The sequence below is a fragment of the Trachinotus anak genome, unplaced genomic scaffold (genome assembly GCF_046630095.1).
Source record: "Trachinotus anak isolate AG129_WGS33_773 ecotype Australia unplaced genomic scaffold, CSIRO_AGI_Tana_v1 ptg000010l, whole genome shotgun sequence".
NCBI lineage: Eukaryota > Metazoa > Chordata > Actinopteri > Carangiformes > Carangidae > Trachinotus > Trachinotus anak.
The window spans coordinates 14,997,501-15,015,639 of record NW_027273861.1 but is presented as its reverse complement, the minus strand read 5'-3'; the positions used below and the strand labels follow the sequence as shown (position 1 = coordinate 15,015,639).

Sequence of the window (18,139 nt, the reverse complement as noted above, 5' to 3'; positions counted from 1 at the left end):
ATACTGACATTTGGAGAATATGGAAAGATATTTAGATTAAATTTAATTGGTTTTAACTGATATTTCGCCTCAAATTAAAATAAAATTTCCCCAACAGCTGTGAGGAAAACATCTCTGGCAATGTCTTTGAGGGATTTAACATTTCTTTAACCAAGCTATTTTTGTGAAGCACAATCACTACCATGCTTTCTATCCTCTGATGAATAAAATAAGCAGTGTATTGCTTGTAACCAGGTCTGTTGTTCATAATATAGTAAACTGTGAGTTACCCTACTATCAATCATGTTGGTCCAGTCTTAATAACGACGACTGTACATGTACATTCCTCATGTTTTCACAGTAGAACAACATTTTGTGTTAAGAGTCTCATGTCTGCTCCTGCATTTCTGAATGTATGTGTGTGTGTGTGTTTTTATATGTATGTGTCTGGAGCCATAAAACATCCTCCTTGTGAAGCCTAACAGATGAACAGATGTCTGGTACGAGAGGAGACCCCTTAACATTGTCCGACACTCATGTGCAAAAACATAAAACAATACGGGCATTTAGAACCAAATTCAGACCAAAAATAACTGGAGGGTTTCTGCTGAATAACCTGTCTGCCCCCATCACCCTTGTCCTCCCCTGTTTGCGGCCTCATCCGGACCTCCTCCCTGCCCATTCCCAGCCCAAAAATAATACAATAACAAGATTAATAACAGCGTGCATTCAGTAAGACAACATGGTGAGTCTTTTAATATTTACACAGCAGCTCCAGAAGGGAAAGTACAGGGGTCATGAGGCGCGGATTCTTCTTCCTTCTTCAACTACCAGGAGGATAGAAAAATATTCAGTCATTTCCACCGTGCTCACACTAATAGCTTCTTCTCTTTGCTACAAACAAACTGTTCTCTAAAAAGCAAACACAGACCATGTCAGGGCTGAACAATGGCTCGGACTCAGATGCAGATTGACACAGTAGCGAGTTCACAATGTCCTTTAATCAGGCAAAAGTCGGTACACTGGAGATCAGTCCGCGGAGCAAAGGTATAAAAATCGGTGGGCAAAGGCAGGGTCAAAAACCAAAAACTAGACAAGATACGAGTAAGGCACACGGGGAATAAAGGCTGGAACGTAGTCATACAGAACTAGACGAACTGGCACAGAAGGGAGGGAACACAGAGACTAAATACTCAGGGAGAGGGAAGACAATGAGACACAGGTGCAGCACATTAGGGCAGGGCAGGTAATCACACAAGGGGAGGACACATGAGGGCAGGAAGTGAGGAACCTGAAACGAGAAAAGAGGTGAGTCTCAAAATAAAACAGGAAGTACCAGACAACACACTAGGGGAAACAAAAAAGGGAACTCAGCTATCCAGCTGAGGCATGACAGACCATATATCCAGACAGAGAAACAGAACATTAGCACTGAGGTGGCGTCAAATCATTTTACTAACGATAGAAGCTCATATTCCAGACTTTACACACGCAGCAGCGAGCATTAAAAATCAACACTTTAGTGTGTCACAAGTAATATATGTGCAGATTCATCACACATCAGAGTTAATTTAACACTTTTATCAGTCCTGAGCAGCTGCTGCAGAGCTGAAGCAGCTCTGTGGGGAGAAAACAACTTTCCAATCTGTTCTTGTCAACCCAAAATATAACTCTGATGAAAACTCAGCCCTGGAAAATCGCTCTGTGATTGTTTGGTTGATTAACACCACAATGTCACATCATTGGCTGATTAGTCAAAGTTGACAAATGTTGATTGTCTTGTTCTCTATGCACTCATGGAGCAGATGAGTTCATATCAATTTGAAAGTGTTAAATTAACCCTGATGGATGCTGATTCATATCAACACTGGCACAATGTTGATCACACCTGTACAGCCGGATTAACTTTTCCAACCCCATAGAGACTCTAGGGTTTCTTCCAGCAAAAAAAAGCTCAAAAAACCCACTGGACACTACTTGCCCAACCCTAAACAGCAGATAGACAGAGTTAGTCACTAGCTGGTAAACGTAGTAGAGGATGTAGCAGCTAAAGAGACAGATATTTGCCTCATGAGTTGGTGGAGAGCAAAAAAAAAAAAGCTTGAAAAAAAAAGAGAGTGAATACTGGACTTGTTTTCATCAGGTAGCCAGAAAATGACTCAGAATAAATATTAATGTTGCTCTGTGTTTGCTGTATTTGTTAATATGAAATTGTCTGCTAAAACATTCATCATAACAACCCTGTAAGCTGATAATGCGTCAGTGTTGTGCTTATGGTTTGGTTTGCTGGCCCCAAATGCCCAAAAAACAGATCAATCAATGCAGCTTTAATAAAGTGTGATATTGCTTCAGTGAAGTGAAGCAAGTTGAAGGCTAAAGCGGTCCCTATTGACAGTTTGTGTCTGTACAAGGAACAAACTGAGCACCATCATCATCACCGTTATCATCACCATCATCATCATAATCATCATCATCATGTGTCACTGCAGTCTAGCCTGTTGGCTCTGACACTTGTTGACTGGGAGTCTCAGACAGTCAGGCCTTTTGGGCACAGCCTCACACACAGTCAGCCCATGATAAGGATGGTGTAGCCGTGGTGCTGCTGATGTCAGCAGTTTGCAGTCGGGTTTTGCTGGCCGTCTGCGGATCTGTGGAATTTCTCTCCTCCTCGTCATCTCCAGAAGAGGCAGGCAGGGGCGACCGGCAGCTCTGCCCATCCTGCACGCCCTGCAGGCTTAGCACGTCGTCCTGCCCTAAGCAAACAGCACCTGGAGCGGTGGAGGAGGCTCTGTCCTGACCCTCTGTCACACTCAAATTCACATCAGGGGCTCACCTCGAGGGCGTTCTGACCAAAGATGGTGTGGGCTCAACAAGGAGGCCATGTTTGGATGAGGATGAGTGAAATCTGGGGATTTGTTTAATGGGTTCAAGCCCAGCGTGATGTGATGCTGTTTGCATGTGGTGCACGAAGATTTCAGTTTCATTTCTGACACTATATCATCTTTTGCATCCCCGTACCTTTATCAGTGTAGTGATGGAAAGACACTAAGTACATTATACTACTCCTACTCCACTAAATTTCAGGGGAAATATTGTACTTGTTACTCTACTTTCACATTTGTCTGACAGATAAAGTCACTGAATACATTTCAGATTAAGATTTTCCCTGAAACCTACGTAATAGGCTTATAAAATACCACACATTGTTAAAGATTCAAAAAGTGGTTCCCATTCCCAAAGTGTCTAGTTCAAGCTCCTTATCATATTTCAGATGTCTATGAGTTGTCAGCTGTTCCACCAAGGATACATTTTTCTTCTAAACTTCTTATATCATTTTATCTAAATAACTGTTCAAGGCCTAACCAAATAAATTCATCCAGTATTTCACAGAGAAGAAAAGATTACAGAAAAATCTGAAAAATGAAAACAAATTTATGTCAGACCTTTGTTTTTTCCTCTTTCCTGCCCCACCAATCATCTCTCAATCCCCCAGACTTGTGATTCTTTAGAGGACTGTGACCCCTCGGTTAGGAACCACCGGACCAAGTAAACAAACTGTAGTTAAAATTAGATAAACCTCAACCAGCTACAACAGCAAAATACTTCTTACACTCTATCAATAATGGAATAATGTTATATATAATAACATACTACAAGTTGCAGGTCACTTCTATTTTAACTTTTATACTTGACGTACATGTTGCTGATAATTCCTTTGTATTTTTACCTCATTATCATTGTGAATGTAGGACTTTTACTTGTAATTCAACATTTTCTTTATTTTATTAGAGTTAGACTTTGGTCAAGTCAAGGATCTAAATGCTTCTTCCACCACTGCAACAGTGGTTCAGTGCTGAATGTGCATCCCATGCTCATTTAAGAATTCTCTAAAAATGTCTTTTGTTTTTTTGATGCCTTCTTAAAAAGTAAGAAAAACCAACAGATGGTCAACACAAACTTTGTCAAAAAACAGCCAGAGACTAGCATTACCATGATAACCGAGTGGAGACAGTGGTGGTCATGGTCATGGTGATCATGTCTATGTGTTTGTGGTTACAGCTGTGTGAACGGCACAGTGTTCAGAGCACAGTAACAGACGCTGCACAGTAACAGAGAGAATAGACTCCATGACCTCAGCTCCCACCTGCCTTCATATTCATCTCATAAATATCCTGAAACTGTTTCCTTTTTCATCAAGACTTTTCATGAAAGTTGCTGAAATCTCCAACTTTCTAAAAACCACAGCATGTTTTCTATTGAGGCAAAAATCTCTCCAGTTGTAATTTTTAAATTTTGACAGCCATGATGACCTTGTAGGTTTACTTAGAGGAATATATTAGAGGAGTGGTTTGAGGTGCCATCATATTCAGGGAAAGATAAATATGGTGCTGTAACAAATGGGAATCCAAGTAGCCCAAAACAGTAAAACCTCTTATTTTGGTAGTATATATTTAACATTGAAAGACTATGAGTCAATGTATTTGTGCTGGACAGTAAACAGTCCCGTTGCAAAGGAGCAAAATGAATGAATTGTGTTAAAAAATGGTTGCTGTGATGATTAATACATTTCCACGTACCACTCACACAGTATCCCTAAAGACTCTGGTGACAAAGTGTAAACAGAGCGGGGGCATTCCCAGACACCTCACTGGAGTCTCTACCAGGTGAATAAATGTTTTCCTGAGCACTCATCTGCTGTAACACAACAAGACAAACACAGAGCAACAACAACAGGCTCATGGTGTGAAGCTGTGCGACCTCTGCTGCTATTTCTGAGCCACATAAACATGCAAAGTGGAATCATTCTCACATATTTCTCTAAGGCGTGTTATTCCAAAGGCATTTAAGACATTTACCACTCCAGGCTCTAACTCAGATTGTTTTTAATAGACAGGCTGTGGAATGACTTCATATTTTTAAATGTTTGTTCAAATGATCGCATTGCTAGTGATTATTAAAAACAGTTTTGACCACCAGGTTGTCAAGAGAAAAAAGTAAGCCATAAGTCTTCAAAGGTACTTCTGTTTCCAAAAATTAAAAACAAACTTTATTATAAAATACAATGAAAATGCAGAAAACCTTTGAAGCATTCAAAACCCTTTCACTAGACTGAAAAAGAACAAACTATACATTGTCACTGACACTTTGCTGGGGAACTCTACACAGAATTATTGCTATAAATACGTACATTAGAATATTTGGTCTTTCTATAATGTAATAGCACTTATACATAGTTCACAATACATATTTGGTCACTGAATCTAATACTCTAAAATGTTATATTTCATGGTAGAAGAGAACCACAGTTTCCTTCAATATAAGCACCAATCCAGTCCATAAAGCACAAATGAAATATTTTTTTAAGGTTTTAAGTTTTTTTTTTTTGTTTTAAGGTTTGTGGATTATGGTAACATGTTTGAAGTATGTAAGTCCTGAAGTATTGCATTGCTTAAAAACTCAGTGAAAATGAATAATACAAAAAAAGATAACAACTAGCCAGCATGGCCGTAGCTTTAAAATATTATATGTCATAAATACAAAGGGACAAATTTAGTTAATAGTAAACATTTAAGTGTAAAACAGCTGCACGACAGAGCAGCAAGTGTACACTGAGAGCAACAAGAAGGGTTTAAATATATTTCTGTGGGAAAATGTTTTTCTTCAGTCAGGTCAGCTTCTGTCAAAACAAAGAATAGACATCAGGGATGTGAGCTTGTGTTTGTGTCTCTGATCTCTCTTATTAAAGCATGAGAACACTGTACGTCTTTCACTTACACAGTAATCCTGCAGTTTCTTGCCTGGACGTAGATTCCCGTGTACCTGATGTCACAGCGAACCTCATTGTTGGAAAAATCTGACTCCTGGACCAGCTGAGAGGGATTCACTGTCACCTGAATAACAGCAGAAATAGCCATGAACTGTAAATATTTCATTTGATTCCAGTTAGAACTATGAAAACATACTGACAAGTTCATCATTCATTGGATTTATTATTGGTACTGATCTGATTTATTTTTTCTATTCTTTATTGTTTCCTATTCATAAAGCAGCTCCACACCCCCACCTTGAGTATGTAGTTTCCAGGTGGTACATCAGTGATGTCGATCCACTGGCAGTCGATGTTTGCGTGATATGTATCGTAGCAACCAGGACCAAGCCCCTGAGAAAAAATGCAAACTTACATTATCAGCCTTTTTGCTTATAAAGAAAGACTTCATCTATCACATTAAAAAAAACCCATAAAAACCAAACAAACTGATGAATTAATAAAAATAATGAATGGATGTATCAATGGAAAAATAAGTAAGTCATAGACAGTGCAGGCCAACCTGTGTGTGAGCGGTGCAGGCAAAGCGCCGTCTTACTCCCGGGTCACATGAGGTGTCCTCCAGACAGAAACTGGCCTTGTGTCCCTCAGCCACCTTCTGTCCAGTGGAGACATCCAGCAGGTCGTAGTTACTGAAGGCCTCCATACTGTGGTAATGCCTGGAGAGAGACAGAGACAAATCCAAATGGCAGCTGCACTGCAGCCGTATTCTGGAGACTGTCATTCTCTTGTTGTCCTCGTCTGCTCATATCCAGGGTTTAGTGACCAAAAATGACTAAAGGTATTAATATGGCAAGATATTGCATCTCGTGAGTCATTTTCTTTTCTGGATAAAGTTGTACGGTTGCTTATTTTCTCACATCTAAAATACTGTTTGATTGGCACTAAAAAAGGGACTGGACAGCCTTATCTGTCGTGAAACAGAGCTACTTGACAGGCTCTTTGAGATCAAACAGGCCATGAGTTCTTCAGAAATATACTTCAGAAATGCTTCATCTTCTAGAAATCTCTTATTCACTTTATGCATTCATTTGGAGTGCATTAAGGGTGGTTGCATTTATTTCACTAAACAGTTTCTGCAGAGTGAAGAGTTAAGCCCAGACATTATGGTTTTAATAGGAGCCTGATATTTTCACTGTTATGCTATAGCAGCATTGTCACTTTAATTTTGCTATTTTATTTACATCTGTGAGGACACAGGGACAACTACGTCTCAGCTAAAGGAGATCCTAAAACAAGTCAAGGTAATATTGTAATATTTTAAACTATAATTTCCTATCATTAACTTACTTTAAACACTTTTTAAAACTTAGTGTACAGTTGTCCTAAGTGAACTTACTGGTGACAGCTGTGCCATTCCCACTCATGCCTGGGCTTCACTGGGAGGAAGTCTGCTGTTCCTTGGTTCTTCACTCGCTGTGGGAACCGCAGCAGGACTCTGTAGTCGAGGTCGCTCACACTCGGATGATACGCAGACCTGAAGGAAAAGGAAACAGCAAAGGAATGAGCCAAGATTTTTCACTCTGAGCTGAAATCCTGAACCACTGAGGGCACAGCCGGGGTCACCTTTTTATTTGGGGCTTCTTTCCCTCACATAATCCACGCAGTATATGTTTCACTGCACACTGAACTCCTCCTCGTCCTCCACTGGCCATTAGACAAAGGATGACCCTCTGTCAAAGTGACAGAGGTGGTTTCTGGTCTTGCCTCACAAGCTTTTGCATTCACCTCAGGAATGCTTTGCCTTTCATTTCAGGGCTTATTTTACTTGGCAAAGTGGCTGCTCAGATCAGAGGAGAGAATCTCGGGCAGTTGCCAGGTTTGTGTCCAGCCGCTCTGTCACTCAGCTGTAGCTTCCAAACGGGACGGAGGCCAACACACACTAATGTGGCAACCTCAAAGGAATTATAAATGGTTATCTTGTTGTTTTTTTATTATTCATATATGTGCACCCCATTGATTTGTGCGTCTAAAAATATGATTCATTACACAGCAGAGGGATGATGCATTTCAAAATGTCAGCCCCACCACAGGGATACAGTGCAACACAAGAATCATTAAATGATAGACACAGAACTCTTGACTGAACAACAGATTGTTTGATTAACTGGTTTTAGTAGTTTGAGTGACAGATCAAATAAAGGAGCGCACCTGGACAGACAGTTCTCCTCAGCAGCACAGCGAAGTGCATACATCTGCACTCTCTGGATGTAAGAGGCAGCCTGGATGTAATAAGGGTCAGGAACCAGGTCTGGGAGACCTGCAGGGAAAATCAATGCATGTTGGAAAATCACTGATACGTGCAAGGAGCTACAAACACAGGGGCTTTTTAAACACCTCTTATATAGTATAAGAGGTAAGTATCTATCTACTGATGTAATATACAAATATAGAAAATAGATCACATTTTAACTAATAAAAACAACTGCATTGATTATGTTGTCAATGAGGACCTCATGTTTGATTAGTAAGGAACTAGCTAGTTTTTATACCTGACTACATTCGGTGTCAAATACTTTAGCCCACTAATGATTAACCATGCCGCACAGATTTTCTTTATTTTAGAGGTGGAAACAAAAAATCTGGCTACATTTGGCTACACCTGACATAATAAAAATTTTTGATTTCACATATTCATCATGCCTGAATTGGTAGACAAATAAGATTTTCTTTTAAAAATGCAAAAATGAAAATAACAAAAATAACTTTATCTTTCATTTCACCTGCTAAGATTTACATTGGATCAAACCACACAGCCTATTACTTAAAGTGAAGTTGTTTTGAATCCAGTGGTGCCAAGCATTTGATGTAACTCCTTGTAGTTTTTAAGAGAGAGATATTTCTGTGTCATACTACATTTAGTCGTAAGTCACATAAACACACCATCTGTATTGAAAATCCCACAGGGATACTACTTACAGTGTTGCTATAGATCTGTAGAAATGTAAATACTGGACACAGAAAAAGCAAGAATATAATTTTTCAGATCAAAAAACACCTCATACTCTGACCCATTACAAAAAAATCAGTGGATTTGTGCTTAGCTCAGCTGGTACTGTAAGTGCTGTAAAGGAAATTGTAAAATTCCTCTGTGGACGTGGCAATAATTGCATAAACAGCACACAGTAATCTACCTTGAGCAGAATATTGCATTAAGTCTGGAAACTTTATACTGTCATAAATTATCGATGTAGTTTCTCCATCATTGCTGGATAAGTACTAATGACTTGCTCCCAGTCAACCATTTATTTTAACTTTGCTCAGAGGGTCTCATATTGGAGACATTACTTTTGTCATAAGGGGGCATTAACTCTGACTCTCATTAAAAATACATTAAAACGCGCATAAATTGGGTGGATTTAAATTCTGAACGTGAAGATGAGCATGGGGCATCTGTGCCTCATAGCTCCACTCACTCCTTCACAAAAATGAGTTGGACTTAATGATTATTCTGACTTTAGATGGTTTTAGGGCGTTTTCAGTTAAGATCCTGTTTTAATATCATGTCCATGCTTTGTGTACCGGGCTACCTTCATTATACACTTTGGTTCATCTTATCTGCCTCTCTCACCATTGTGGAAGAATCTGGTGCCATAGCCGGTTCCTGGTGGAGGGCGCGCAGTGATCCTGTTCCGTCGGTCCGGGGGGTAAACATTGTAGAAAACCGAGTTCCTGTGATGAATGCTGTGTGGATCTCGTGGGTCGCTCGGGTCTGTAGTCCGTGTTACTTCCGGCCTTGGACGAGGAAAGTGTATTTCTACAGCGTTGCTGGACAGCGCTGTGGGAGAAACGTTTGACTGCGGTGTGACTCTGGCTCTGTGCGCACTGCGAGCGTCACCCTGACTGCTCTGCTGCGGGATGCTGCGTGAGTCCCCACTATCCTCAGCCATGGTGACCCGTCCAGATGTGGCAGGTGACTGGGCAGTTGAATCCGAGCTCTCAGATCCTATCCGGCTGCCTCGGCTGTGCGTAAAGTCCGCGGATATGACCGGCGGCGCAGCGGCCTGTTGTGCACCGGCGTCCTCACCCGTTGCGCTCCGGCCACCTCGTTGGACTCCGCTGCCGGAGAACTCCTGGACGGCGGTGAAAGCGGCAGCGCTGCTATTTGACGGAGTCTGGTGTGAACGGTATCCAAAAGCCACAGCCTCTCCGGGAGAGGTCATGCGCGGAGGGGACTGAGTGGGTGTACCTGGTCGTCCCGAAACGAGTAGATATGGACCCGCATCAGCACCAAGAACTGATGCATCCATTTGACTGAGGTCGTTTTGCTGAGAGTGAACCGCGGCTGCGTCCCCGAGGTCTGATCGCGTCCTGGTGGATCTACTTGGCGCAACGGGAGGGTTGACTCGGTTCAAACTGTTCGTAGTTGTCAGTAAAAGCTGGGTGCGTCTTCTGGTTTGTGCGGGGGAGCGATATTGAGTCCCCGTGCTCAGTAAACTGTACAGCTGACCGTTATTCTCCCACTGAACCCGGTGTCTCCAAGGTCCGACACCTGCGTGTAAATGCTGTTGACCGGTGCCCAAATACACCAGAACACCGAGAAGAAAAATCAGAACGAAGGCAAACTTCTCCATGGCTCAGTGTGATGGCGTCTCTGTCTGAAGATTTTCAGCACTGAGACATTAACGACGAACATTTGAATTTGACGTGTGATGAGGTGGTGTTTTCTGATGAGGTGGTGTTTTCTGATGAGGTGGTGTTGCACTGGACTCCGTCACGCAGTTGCGCACAGCATCACCGCTGAGAGTTTAGTTTGAGGCGTCTGTAATGTGAGTTACTCTTAGAAACCGCTTTTATCCACCCATCCACAGCAAGGACAGCACATTCTGTGCTTCACAATATAAACCTAGTTATTAACAGGATAGCATTATGGCAGGTGAGAAAGAGTGTAGTTCCCTATAAGTTCTGTCTGAGTTTCACATCAAACTCTGTGCGTCATGACGCACAGGCTCATTGAATTCAACCACCATGATTCTTGTCGTTAGCCTATATGTATTTCCTTAACTGATGAAATATTGCTAGGCCTATATGCTATTCTACAACAGGAAACGCTCATGTAGGTGCCAGGGGCTGCACTTTAAAATATATATATATATAAACTCAAAGTACATGACCACAGTGAAAACACAGGAGCAGTGTTTCACAAAGTGGAGTCCCGGGAACGACATTACATCTAATATCTGTAGGGATATCATTTCCTGGACACAGTAGAGCTCGTTGGCACTGGGGGTCTTCAGTGCAGTGATGCCCGTACTGGACTGTATTCAGCCCGGTGAGTCCCCACACTGAGGCCAGGTCGCCCTCTTCACCACATGATGGCAGTAGATCCTCACAGACTGACAGCTCTCTGCTGACACGCAACTCTTAACTGCGGTGAGTCTCAGGACTTGAACGATGATAAAGAAAATGCTAGAACATTTGGGATCGCTGTAGTTCAAACCAACTTGCATTCACACATGAATGCAAGTTCTTCCAAACTTTCAAAACCCTTGTCAACGCATGGAAACACAGGTATGCTCTTCAAAGTGTATTTAAGAAAAACAACACCCACTACAGATCTGTCTTATTTCCTCAAATATGTCTGCACTTCATATCTTCATAACTTTAAAGTCAGTTTATATTTACACCCCTTAACTTCTGTAAAGTTGTAAAGGGCTTGACATTCTTCATATATGAGGCGACAGACCATTTATATAAATCAGTCTTCAACACACAGTATCTGTAGGTGTAATATATATACATACAAACTGGTTTGTTGGTGATTGCAATTCATCACCACTGGTTCCACACACACACTGACACCGAATTCAATGATAGGTGATATTCAGACACTCAGTATTTTTTTTTCAGCCAGTTTCATGTCTTGGTTTAAAATACTGTCTTGTTTTGGTTGAAATAACCCTCATTTAAATCGTGTGATCCTGTTGAATAACAGGCCTGTAAACCCTTATTGATATTTCATGTGCTGTTTTAAATTTGGATGTTAAATGTGGGCATCATGTCAGACAGAGAGAGGTTCAAGGGGCTAAAAAATAATGAAGACAAAATGAAATGAAAAGTCTCTTCTTTTTGAAAACACTTATTATAGTCTCCTCATTTTTCCAGGCCTGAAGAAATCCTGTATAACGCATGTCCAGAATTCACTAAATGACAGTCACAAGTCATCCAGGCTTTTGTGGTGTGCAGTCTAGCTGTCTCTGTATACACATGATGAAGAGGTTGTCAACTGCCTTGAGGTAGGTGAGAGGCCCCTCACTTTCCCCCTAGTTTTTTCCCATACATACTTTGTCACAGCGTCTGTGGCTGCGAGGATGTGCCAACAGACAGGTAGTCAGTAACGTGGTGTCAGTCCCGAGTGCATGGTGACAATGTCAGCCAGCACACTGAGGACGTCAGACTGTGAACACCCACCCTCTTCTAAATATACCCTCATACCCCGACAGGCACTCAGAGCCCTTCAGCAATCTGTGTGAGTATAAATCCATGAATAAGTGTCAGAAACAGGAGTAGGGGGCCGTGTGTGTGTGTGTGTGTAAGTCATGCATTGCAGTCACGGGGTGCAGGTCTAGTTGGATCAGGCAGGTTGCAACCGGATGAGTGTCACTGCTCCAGAATGACGGGTGGCCTCTCACTGTGTAAGCACTTGTTGACACACATGATTTAAGCCACCACCTCTGCTGGCACTCACGTCCCTAATATGGTATCTGACACCATCAATAAACACTGGCTTTAGTGTGTCTGTTGTCATAATAACCAGGTTAACCTGGTTATTGTTCTTTTTTCACTGTTCTACATTTATACATCAGCAATAGTTACGAGTCACTTTGCACGTTCGGATTTTATGTACAAATCAGTTTGTAAAATATGATCTATTAAACAAGGTAAAGAAGTTAAACTTTGCTGCAGTTACATTGAGCAGGAACATGAAAGTGCTGCTTATAAGTTAATGCATCACTTACAATAAATTCAATAATATATATGATAATATGACATAAATGTAGGCCATTTATGCCAAACTGGTGCTTTTACTTCAGTAAAAGATAAAATATTCCAATGACTTGTGGTAAACAGTGGGGACAGAAGTCGGCTACTAATATGCTGTACTAAGTTAAAAAGTTATCTTAAATATCTGGACACATGTTGTCTCCTCCTACTTCACTATAAAGTCCAACCTCAGTGTGTGTGCTCTTTATCTGCACAGCAACTATTACTTATAACTGTTAGATAAATTTAGTGAAATAAAAAGTACAATATTTTCCTTTTGAAACATAGTAGACTAGTAGTACAAAATTGTACAATGATCTCAAAACTGTACTTCAGTACATTTGTAAATGTACGTAGTTACATTCCAACACTGGGTCTGGATGCGAATGAGAGTTTTTCCAAGTTGGTAATAAACCTCAGTGTCCCATGACACGCATTGAGAACAGGCTGGCGAATCAGATCATCATCATTTTTGACCTTGGAGACAGCAGCAGGAAAAAATAAATGAACAATAAATAAAATACCTGTTGTTACCAAGGCTTTCAATGTGATCTGCAGGCCCTCCTCAGCACAGTAGCTTTGGACACAAGTTAGACCTTATGTTGAGATTGTTGTGTGTGTAAACACATTTCACAATATTTACCTACAGTAGTGATGCACCCTGTGCAGATATTTTGCACACCACACATTGTGACCATGTGATGAAAGCCATCCATCATAACATCCTATTCCAAATAGGATGTTATGATACATAAAAGCAGGAACAGGATGACTTGTAACTAATGCACCTGCACAAACCTACACTGCAATGTTCTGTATGTGCGAACAAATGCTGCGTACAAAGGATCAGCTCAGCACTGACATCATAAAAACAGAAAATAGCCTTCATCCTCGGTGTTAGACTCTGCTCTTGGGCAGAATCATGTTCGTGCTGTTATTACTGACTCTAGACAAGCCCACACTGCCGACCAATGTGCTTCAGTCACACCAGTCACATGGTTCACACAGGCTGTGAGAAATGTGGTCAGGTTTATCCAGGAAAATGTCTAGACTGGATTTGTTGTCCTTAAGGTTCCCCTTCGCTGTAAAGCAGCGCGGGACAATAAAGCCACTGTTTCACACTTGCCTGCTTGTGCGTGCTGACACACATGCATCAGTTGATGTAAGCTTTTTGGGTAAGGTTAAACGTGTTTGTGTGTATGATTATCAGAATGTGTACATTTACCTAAAATACAGAAATATTATTTTACACGCTCTGAAGTGTGTTCTCTGGTTTGGCCTTGGCGAACACATCCACCTGAGGACGTGGTTTCACAGTCATCAGCACATACTGCTGTCATTTTTAGCGCCGGGAGTCCAGGCCAGTGTGGTTTAGTCGACGTCCACCTGTTAGAGCGTCACAGTGACCACCTTGTCACTCCATTTCCACATGACACGCACATGACAGATTACATGTACCTACAGGTGATGTCAAGAGAAACTGAGATACTGGTTGATACACAAGTAGGTGTCAACAAAATATGGGTACAGTGAGGTTATGAAAGGAAAAGTGTGTTCACACTTTAGCTGCACTTCAAGCCCCACCGGACCTTTATTTGACAAACTGACAGGTTCCTAAAGTAAACCATTGTTGTCTAGTAATTTATAATTTCAGGTTGTATAGGAACTAAAAATAACCCAAATCACTCCTGACTGAGCGTTCACCTCCCACCTCCCTCCCAAGTCCAACAACTGTGCAAACACACATTAAACTTAGACTCACTTTAACACACTCATTTGTTCCTCTAATCAAAGTATTACTGGACTCCCATCCACTGTGGAAGTGAAGACCCTTAAAATACGCTCACTTACCTGACCTTCTTTCTTTAGCCTAGCTGTGGTATGATAAGCTGAATTCACCCTGTCTACTCTGTGACAGGATGCGGTATTCCCTGAGGGGAAATGAGAAATTATTCTGGCCTATATATATATGTGTGGGAACATAGGTGACATCAGCACGTGCCTTGGGCCACATGCGCTGTAGATCCTGTGTTAATAGCCTAAATCTTGTGGTTGGTCTATGACCTACTCAGGCATCTACTTGAGGAAAGTAAGGGGAGCTATTTCTGGGCTACGGAGATGAAAACCCCCAAGAGTACAGATACATTTGTTTTACAGGGCCTTTCCCTGTCTCTAAAATAGATGCAGGCAAAATTGTCTCAACCTTCATTTGGATTGTATGTACGCTGTAATTCAGGAATCCAGGAAATTACTTAAAGCAAAGCTAAATTTCACACCAGTTAGGCCACATGTAATAAAGTCCACTTGAAACTGACCCACTTTCTCCATCTAATCCTTCACATAACAGGCTATGGTCACCCTCTTTTTTTCCCCCAACCTTTTTGACTCCTCAAAGGTTGCATTTACAGTTTAACCTTGGAGCGCTGTTCGCTTCTCAGACGGTTTCAATTTAACAGTCTTCAAAGGGCTGAAAAGGTAAATCTATCCAGTATTACCAGTACCAGTAAGTACCTCGGATATGAAAACAATTTTGTGAGAGAAATATTATTTTGCCTCCTGTTTGCTGCCTTTTAACCTTTCTGGGAAACCACTGCTCCTTTTGCAGGTCTGACATGAGCTGATCAGTTCAGCTAGAAACACTGTAATGTTAATCATTTGAAGACAAAGTAATTGATGAAAAAATGCCAATGATTTATTCAGGACCAAACACTTGCAACGACGGTACAGGTGTGACAGTGTTATAGTATAGACAATAAATGCCTAGGCTGGCTTACTAAAGTCAGATAAAAAGGTACCATTCAACTCCAGATAATAAAATTCAATTATGTCAGTTGCAAATATTTTATATGGGTGACAAATACACAAATGCTTGGTGTACTGTATCTTAACAGCAACTAATACATTTATTTGTAGGAGAATGAAATTGGCAGACAAATGGTCCAGTACAAGTCAGTGGTTTAAAGATAACGGTAACATAGTAAAATAGGTCAGTTCAACAATCACCTTGTTAGGAAAAACAAAAATATGGCTAATCCGAAGATGATTAAAAAAGACAATGATAAGTTAACATTGTTTTGTTCTATGTACAAAAAAAAAAATAAAAAAAGATCCTTGGAACTATTTACAATTTCTGTACAGTGATGAGAGGAGTCTTCCTGCTGTAAGAAACAAAAAAAAAAAAAAGGAGTGTTAGACAGTTGTTGCATTTTAACATTATCTTACTGATAAATTGTAGAAATAGAGTTCCTTAGATTTTTAATTTAAAAAGTCTGTTATGTTCCCTCATTATATGATCCTACAAAAACTAACAGTAGTTGGCTTCTCACCTATAAACGATTGAGCAGGTTATTCTGAATGTCCTCATACACCTGGTTGTAGATCTCGTCTTTGGTTTTCAAACCATCCAGGTACTCTGAAACACAGAGGAAGTCATCAGATGAGAAACCGTTATAAAAATAAACCTGGGAAAAAGATACTAATCTGACAAACATGCACCGATTTAACTCAATCAGCTGCATCATACCAATATTCAAGCTGTTGTCCTCCATCTCTCTCCTGTGTTTCAGGTACATAGGCCACACATGGCCATCAAACAGGCCGGGAGGGTCGGGGACAGTGTACTGCCTTGTACTGAAAATGATAAACACACAGTTAGAGAAAGCACACTTTCCATGACAGAATCATGGGGGGAAAACTGACTGTAAAAATATGTGTGATGAAATATAACCAAATCTCTTCAAATTCCCTCACCTTCTCCTTCTCTTGCACTCTTCGTAGGGAATCGTGATGTAATAGCACTTGTCAAAAACATCCAGCAGAGGCCTGGGGGGGGGGGGGAGATGCACAAGGTGATGAATAAGGTTATCAGTGATGATACAAAATGACCTCAACTATACCAGAGTAAAAGGAGTAGAGTCATGTAACTGTTCCTACTGTGTTATCTACATCGCTGCAGTGTGCTCAACATATATCCCTAGAGCACAGAGTACCAATCACCCAGCACCCAGCTTTGATGACAACTCAGAGAGCCTCTTACGGCTGAACCCCTTATCTCTAACTGCAGGACCTGCCCAAGTCTAAATACAGGGGTCCATACACATGAGCCAATGGCAAGCATGAAAAATTACCACATGACACTACAGAAAAACCACCACCCATCACATGTTTGTTGTGATCAATTTCTCAGAATTCATGAGAAACAAGATGGCGTGCCCCCATCACTGACAGTTCTGTGGTATTAAGGTGATTAAGTAAGACTTCTTATTCATTTTAGAGCCAGATTAAAAACAAACAAACAAAAAAAAAACAAACAAACACATGATCTTCCACAGAATAAAGTGTACAAATAGACACAGCTGCTAACTATGCTTGTGTAGAGGAACTAACCAAATTTCTTATTAATTAAGCTGGATGATTTATCAGCCAACATTACAGACCCATGCAGGTCAGAGACAGTGCAACCAAGGTAGACCCTTCAGCTTTCTTCCCTCAGTTCAAACAATCTAGAAAATAAGCCATAAGAGGACTTTCTCCAGGCTAGCACAGGCACCAAATTAAACAACATGAATTAAAAACTTACTGGTAGTTGTAGAGCAGGAAGCCCTCCACAATCAGGATGTGGATCTGCTCATCTGGGTTGGCCACGTCAGAGGCAGAGGACAGAGTGACACCATGAGAACGGGCAAACTTCACTGGGTTCTCGATCCAGCCTTTTACTGTATTGGTCATGGCCTCCATATCCAAAGCTGTGATCACTGTAGAGCAAGATGAAAGGAGAAGAAGACGACATAAAGGAGAGATAGAAGATTAGAATAGAGGCCAGCAAAGAAGGTGAATTATCAGGAATGTGTTTGTTGTTTCTCCAAGTTCATTATCAGCCTAATGTTGATATTATGGTGGGCATGTTAAATGACTATACTACATGTAATCTTGGATGGTGGAGGCATTTTACATTTAAAGGAACAGGTATGTGAAATAAGTTAAACAATGAGTCAATGGCAGTCCTCAGTGAAGTCTTACCATCCCATTGTCTAAAGCCGTCCTCCCCGACTTCTATGTGATCGGGTTTCTGAAATAACAGTCACCAATAAAACATTGCTGCAACCTCACAGCTCCAAACACTTGCAGATCCCACTCCCATGCCAGAGTATGGCCAAACAACTGCGCGCGCGCGCACGCACACACACACACACACACACACACACACACACACACACACACACACACACACACACACACACACACACACACACACACACACACACACAAAAGGAGGAAAAAGCCCACAACAAGGGCATGCAAGAAATAAAGCATGTCATTTACAGAAGTGCACAGGGGGGAAAAAATGCA

The 18,139-nt window shown here is 41.2% G+C and overlaps 2 protein-coding genes and 1 long non-coding RNA gene across 5 annotated transcripts in view; 1 reads left to right on the top strand and 2 right to left on the bottom strand.

Annotated features, from left to right (window-relative positions):
• Positions 1 to 4,998: 4,998 nt before the first annotated feature.
• On the bottom strand, positions 4,999 to 10,835 carry loxl5a (lysyl oxidase-like 5a). Of its 2 annotated transcripts, XM_071487834.1 has the most exons (7): positions 9,378 to 10,835; positions 7,958 to 8,066; positions 7,146 to 7,283; positions 6,309 to 6,465; positions 6,044 to 6,139; positions 5,755 to 5,870; positions 4,999 to 5,656 (listed from the first exon to the last, which is right to left on the bottom strand). In XM_071487834.1, exons 1-7 carry the CDS (start codon positions 10,378 to 10,380, stop codon positions 5,650 to 5,652), a joined length of 1,626 nt encoding a protein of 541 aa, XP_071343935.1. In that variant the 5' UTR covers positions 10,381 to 10,835; the 3' UTR covers positions 4,999 to 5,649. The 2 variants fall into 2 exon arrangements, with proteins under 2 accessions (XP_071343935.1, XP_071343936.1); XM_071487835.1 differs by lacking the exons at positions 7,958 to 8,066; positions 9,378 to 10,835 and adding an exon at positions 7,373 to 7,950.
• The window catches only part of LOC139627143 (uncharacterized), an 11,503-nt gene continuing 4,196 nt past the window's right edge, over positions 10,833 to 18,139 (top strand). The window contains exons 1-2 of the long non-coding RNA XR_011692503.1: positions 10,833 to 11,317; positions 11,912 to 12,042. This is a non-coding gene — a long non-coding RNA (uncharacterized lncRNA). The remainder of the gene's footprint in view (positions 11,318 to 11,911; positions 12,043 to 18,139) is intronic.
• The window catches only part of LOC139627142 (nicotinamide riboside kinase 2-like), a 4,254-nt gene continuing 1,575 nt past the window's right edge, over positions 15,461 to 18,139 (bottom strand). The window contains exons 3-8 of one of the 2 annotated variants that reach the window (XM_071487836.1): positions 17,810 to 17,858; positions 17,370 to 17,544; positions 16,541 to 16,612; positions 16,314 to 16,420; positions 16,117 to 16,202; positions 15,461 to 15,948 (exon numbers count right to left, since the gene is read on the bottom strand). In XM_071487836.1, coding sequence (XP_071343937.1) covers positions 16,117 to 16,202; positions 16,314 to 16,420; positions 16,541 to 16,612; positions 17,370 to 17,544; positions 17,810 to 17,858 — 489 coding nt within the window. In that variant the 3' untranslated portion in view covers positions 15,461 to 15,948. The remainder of the gene's footprint in view (positions 15,949 to 16,116; positions 16,203 to 16,313; positions 16,421 to 16,540; positions 16,613 to 17,369; positions 17,545 to 17,809; positions 17,859 to 18,139) is intronic. The other variant, XM_071487837.1, reaches the window with a different exon arrangement.